The sequence below is a fragment of the Daphnia magna genome, linkage group LG8 (assembly GCF_020631705.1).
Source record: "Daphnia magna isolate NIES linkage group LG8, ASM2063170v1.1, whole genome shotgun sequence".
NCBI classification, from domain to species: Eukaryota; Metazoa; Arthropoda; class Branchiopoda; order Diplostraca; family Daphniidae; genus Daphnia; species Daphnia magna.
This window is the reverse complement of record NC_059189.1, coordinates 8476026-8481775: the sequence shown is the minus strand read 5'-3', so window position 1 is coordinate 8481775 and position 5750 is coordinate 8476026. Positions and strand designations below refer to the sequence as shown.

At 47.9% G+C, this 5750-nt stretch overlaps 1 protein-coding gene across 1 annotated transcript; it reads right to left on the bottom strand.

The window, feature by feature from the left end:
* Positions 1 to 782: 782 nt before the first annotated feature.
* On the bottom strand, positions 783 to 4454 carry LOC123475563. Its single transcript, XM_045178429.1, has 2 exons — positions 2177 to 4454; positions 783 to 2110 (listed from the first exon to the last, which is right to left on the bottom strand). Exons 1-2 carry the CDS (start codon positions 4443 to 4445, stop codon positions 783 to 785), a joined length of 3597 nt encoding a protein of 1198 aa, XP_045034364.1. The 5' UTR covers positions 4446 to 4454.
* Positions 4455 to 5750: the final 1296 nt, after the last annotated feature.

The window sequence follows — 5750 nt, the reverse complement described above, 5'->3', positions numbered from 1 at the left end:
GGGATTCATTCGCTCAACCAATCCGTTTGCCTGTGGATGGTAGCTTGACGTTGTCTTGTGGTTGGTTCCAAGATTCTTCATGACTTCTTGGGTAAGCTCAGCTATAAAACATTTCCCTTGATCCGAAATGATGGATTCCGGTGCTCCATGACGCAGCACAATTTGTTCAACGAAAAATGTTGCCACCATATCCGCCTTTCCGTTGGGCATGGCCCGTAGTTCCACCCACTTCGTTAAGTAGTCAACAGCAACGATGATCATCTTATTTCCGGCGTTGGACATAGGAAACGGACCTAAGAGGTCGATTCCCACCTTTTGAAATGGACGTGCCACCTGAATACACTGCAGGAAACCGGCTGGCCGTTTGTTCACTCCTTTTCGACCCTGGCAATTAGGACATGATTGCACATAATTCGTAACATCAATCGCCAAACGCTCCCAAAAGAATCGATTAGCAATTTTCGTTAGGGTGCGTCGAACTCCCATATGCCCTGATATCAAGTCGTCATGGTATGCCTTTACGACGCGTTCCCGAAAGGAACGTGGGACGCACAGGCGACGATACTGTTTACCGTTTTTAATGGTCTGTAAGCATAGTCGCCCATTGAATAGACAGAAGTTTTTTAACGTTGCACGACCTGCTTCCAACTGGTCCATCAGACGACGCCACCGCGGGACCCGACGCTGCTCCGCAACGAATTCTTCCTCCGGTCCAAAATCCACCGATCTGCCACTCCCCACAAGTCCAATGGCCACACAGCGATCTTCTTCTTGGTCTTCGGTCACGGGTAAAGGGCATCGCGAGAGGCAATCTGCGTTGTCATGGAGTTTTCCGCTTCTATACCGGATTTCGATGTCATACTCCTGTATCGACAAGCTCCAACGAGTAGCCGTCCAGCGAGATCTCGTTTGGTTAACAACCAACACAGCGCCTGGTGGTCTGTAACTACCACGATCTTGCATCCCCATACATAACCTTTAAATTTTTTTAAGGCCCAAACCAAGGCCAGGCATTCTTTCTCGGTGATGCTGTAGTTTATTTCGGAGCTGCTTAACAGGCGGCTGGCATAGGCCAACGGATGTTCTTGCCCTTCCACTCGTTGTGCCAATACCGCACCAATGCCATAGCCACAGGCATCGGGAATGATTTCCATTGGTAGGTCATAATTCGGATGAGCCAGGACTGGGGCTGCAAGCAGCGCTTGCTTCAGTGTGTTGAAGCTGGACTCCTGGTCAGGACCCCAATCAAACACTGCATCCTTTTTGGTTAACAAAATTAACGGGCGTGCAATTATAGAAAAATCTTTGATGTGTGGACGATAATAAGAGCACAGGCCAAGATAGCTCTGTACTTTCTTCACTTTAAGAGCCACCGTCTTTCCTTCGTTGCACGGTGGGAACTCCTTTACCGCTGCTAATTTGTCCGGGTCTGGACGAATACCATCCGCATCCACTACATGACCTAATACTTTCAAACTGGTTTCCGCAAAATGACATTTGGACACCTTCAACTTAAGGCCCGCTTTCTTTAAACTCTCCAATACCAACCTTAGTCGTTCGACATGGAGGTCGATTGTTGACGAGTACACTATAACATCATCCAAGTAGACGAGGCACGCTGTCCATCGAAGTCCGGCCAGTATAATATCCATGGACCGCTGGAATGAACTGGGACCGTTCGATAGGCCAAATGGGAGTACCTTGAACTGGTACAACCCATCAGCCGTAATGAAGGCAGTCTTGTGACGGTCCTCGTCTCTCACCGGAATCTGATGATATCCGGCTTGTAAGTCGAGGATGGAAAAAAATTCTGCTCCTTCCAATCGACTCAGCACATCCGCAATTCTTGGTAGAGGATAAACATCCCGTACCGTGACTGAATTCAGCTTTCTGTAATCGACACAGAATCTCCATGTTCCATCCTTCTTTCTGATTAGTACCACCGGTGCGGACCACGAGCTGTCCGAAATTTCGATAATTCCCGCCTCTTCCAAACTTTTTACTTGTTCGTTCACGATGGTTCTAGCCTTCCACGCGCTGGCATACGGGGCCTGATGGATTGGCGGGGAATCTCCCGTTTCAATGTTATGTTCGGATATGTTGCAGCGGCCTACTTCCGAAGCGTTTGCCGCAAAACATTCCAAATTTTCTTCTAGCAATTGGAACATTTTTTCACGTTTGTCTTTCGGAATGCCATGATTTACTTGTTTTTTGAGGTCGTCTATGAGTCTCCTCCGCTGATTCACTTCTTCCTTTGTTGGTGGTCTGGTCATTGGGGAGTTCTCTTCTTTTGTCGTTAGGCCACAGCTCAGCACTTCTCCGTCGTAGCCACTGATGACTCCCAATGTCGTCCCCTTTGGAATCCACACGCTAGTCGACGTTAAATTGGCCAACGGGGTGAAATCCACTTTGGCTGCCAGTAACGCGTGTCCCACCGACACTCCCTTGGTTTGTAGAAGTTTTCCTGATGGTTCGAAACAAAAGTTCTCCGCCTCTAAAGCTGGCGCTACTGTCATCACATTGGCCACTGAGAAAGAAGGGATTGTTACATCAGCGTTGGTAATCAATTTAACCGACCGTGTTTGGTGATCTGTCCGCTGCGATGTAATGGCTGCAAGAGGCTGATCTCCAAAAGTAATTGAGGCCTTCGGCTCTCGATAATCGATTTGTACTTTGCCATACTGTTTCAGGAAATCATTGCCCAAAATCAAATCAATTCCGTCCATCCCAAATACCACCGCTTCGCCAGTTGCTGTTCCCATTTTGTGGTTGACCGAAATGGTGGCTGCTCCCATCAACGTTGCTTGTTCTCCATTAGCCATCACCACCCGCGGTCCGTCCCATGGACGCAGCACGAACTGGGATGCACGTAGCAGCTCCGGTGATATAACTGTCAGTGCTGCCCCTGTGTCGACGACTGCCATTACTTGCCGTGTTCCACAAGTGACTTCTTCTCTGATCAGCTTGCTGAAATCTAGTCTAAGGATAGGTTGCTCCTTTATCTCCTCCTGTGATGATGAATCTGCAGTCGTCTCGGCTAGCTGGGACACGATGTTGATTGGCGCGGGAGGACCCAACGGCCCTCTCTGTGGGCCAGGAGGACCTGAGTAGGATCGTTGTCGGAAACGAGCAGATTGCGGATTTTCCCAACAATTCCGGGCCATGTGCCCCGTTCCGTTACAACAGTAACATTTGAGTACTCCGTTATTGTTTCTGTAGATTCTCTCCGACTCTCCCCACGTAACTGTCTTCTCGTTTCCTGGTCTCTGCGGAGGTGGAGTTGCTTGAATCTTCAAACTTTCTACCGCACCTTGCAGTTCTTTAATTACTTTCCATAATTCCGTATCAGCCACAGTTGGAGCTGGTTTTGGAAGGGTCCGAATGAAATCAATTGGAACATCCGCCACTCTGGTTGCTGCCACCCCGAGCACCGCGTCCGGCCAGTTTCGTCTATTGGCCAAGAGCTTGGCATCAGTAAACCGTTTCGCCGCCTCTAAAAATTCTTCGCCTGTTTTGGGTTGTAACGGGTACAATTTTTCGACCAACGAGGGCCGTAATCCCCAAAAAAGATAGTCGACTTTGGTGGCTTCCGCCATTGTTGGATCCACCACCCTACAAAGATCAATAACATCGTAATAGTAGTTAGTTGTCGCTTCTTCGATACCTTGAACCCGGTTCCGCAAGCGTGTTTCCTGGAACAGCTTGTAGTTTTGTTGCTGAAACTCTTTCAAAGACAGTGTTCTGACTCCAGTTACTGCCGGAAGATCAGCTGCGTTGAGGCCAACCCCCGGTCGTATGGGTAAATCACGCCACTCCGTCGGAAGTGTGGAGCACAGGTACCATTTTCTTGCCGCTCCATCCAGATACATGCTGAAATTCGCCCTTAGCTCCGTATCGCCCCATTGATTGTACGCTCCCGTTGATTCGTAACGCTCAAGCCAGTCGAAGGCGTCATCTTCCGGCGTTGCCTTAAAGACCTTGGGACTCAAAAACTTTATCTGAGGAGGCATAATGCCAGTACCTGAATCACTATCGGTATCTGCAAATAACTGCTCCTCGTCAGTGCTATCCCCGTTTTCCTCTTCTTCGCTTTCTTCGCTACTTTCGTGTGCGTCGTCAATACTCTTGTCTACGTTAGATTCTTCAAGATCTTTCGCAGTACTCTCCAACTCGTCGTCTTCACTTTTTTCGCTACCTTCTTTAACTGCCTCAATACTCTTGTCTACGTAAGATTCTTCAAGATCTTTCGCAGTACTCTCCAACCTTTTTTCAGCCTGGATTATCCGCTGCCCACTTCCCACTACGTCCTCTGTGCTGTCCGGCTCAACAGTTTTTCCTTCCAGATGCTGTTCCGGTACCGGGCGCGTAGATGGAGGCAAAGGGTGTAAACGTCTGCTCGGATCCCTTGGACAACTAGGCCAACGTCGATTCGATGACTTTCTCATTTACCTCCGGCAAAAAAAAATGATTAATGTCTTTCTGCATCACAATACCTCAAAATCTTGTCACAGCAATAAACGATTTCCTTGAGAGAAAGCTAATAGAAACCAAATAGTCTTCCCCACTGTCAGCCGAAAACGTGGCTCCGTATCCAACAATTTAAGATTTGGCACAACCCGTTGGTTAAACCGCTTGTGGTAGAGCTCCTAAACGATTTTCGCCTCTGACAATGAATAATACTATAAGATAAACTTCCTTGCCTTGTCTCCTTAGTAATGCTGCATCTCCACCATTTGTTACACTTGGGGGTGATGTGTAACACGAGTGTATTAGGACGTCCACACGGTAAGACGTTAAGTAAGAACATTACATTCAAGAGACACTACACCGCCTATTTATGGTAGGTGAACAGCAAGGTTGAATCATCGAGTGCTTTCGCCCTTGCTGTTTCTACGAACAATCGAAATAACCCGTATGACTTATTACTGAGCAAGGTCGGTTGTACGAGTACATCCGCCCTTGCTTGTTTCTACAAAAGAAGAAGATACCCTTAACCATTTACTACAAAGCAAGGCCGAACGTTCGCGTACATTCGCCCTGGCTTGTTTCCCCGAAGCGTTAGAGAAGGTGCAAGCGTCCTGTGATGCTACCGCAACATTCAGACAAAACAAGGTCGAATGTACTCGTACATTCGCCCTTGCTTGTTTCCAAGAAGGAGGTGAGTGTGTGGTGTGTCTCACGCGTATGTCACGTGATCTCCACGTGACAGTATGTTCCGGTGACAACGGCCCACTTAATTTGGCAACTAAGCCAAACCTAAAATCGCGCCTCGCTTTGTTTCCTCTCCCTACCTTTTCGTCTTCGTCTGTGTCCCCTAAGTCTAGTCTTTGTTAGAAAAGAGTCGATATTACACCGATAAACCAGACAGTCATGCTGTTTTCGAGTTTACTGTTCTCAGTATGCCATTTTCGAAAGAAAACGATACAGGTTTCAATCGTGGGAACAGTTGCAGTAACTTTTCTGCGCTTTGTACGTCTTCACTAAGCTCCATCATCACTTTAATTAGGTCTTCTGCACCGACAAACTTCGGCTGGCTTCGCCCCGTCGCCACCAGCAGATCCGCTGGAATCACTGCTTCCCTTCCATACACCATCATGATAGGTGTGTGGCTGGCCCTCTCTTGTCACGTGGTGTTGTAGGCAAATGTCACAAATCCTAGGAATTCATCCCAGTCTTCGTGACTCTCATTCACGTACAGTATCCTGCACAAAAATCCGAAAACCGATTTAAATGTTGAAAGCCACCTATTG

Excerpts from the sequence above, each read along its gene's own strand:
- LOC123475563 (XM_045178429.1), bottom strand. The coding sequence starts at position 4,445 with ATGAGAAAGTCATCGAATCGACGTTGGCCTAGTTGTCCAAGGGATCCG. Across the intron at positions 2,111-2,176 it reads TGGCATTCCGAAAGACAAAC|GCCGCTGCAACATATCCGAA; the intron begins GTGAAAAAATGT and ends CTTCGGAAGTAG.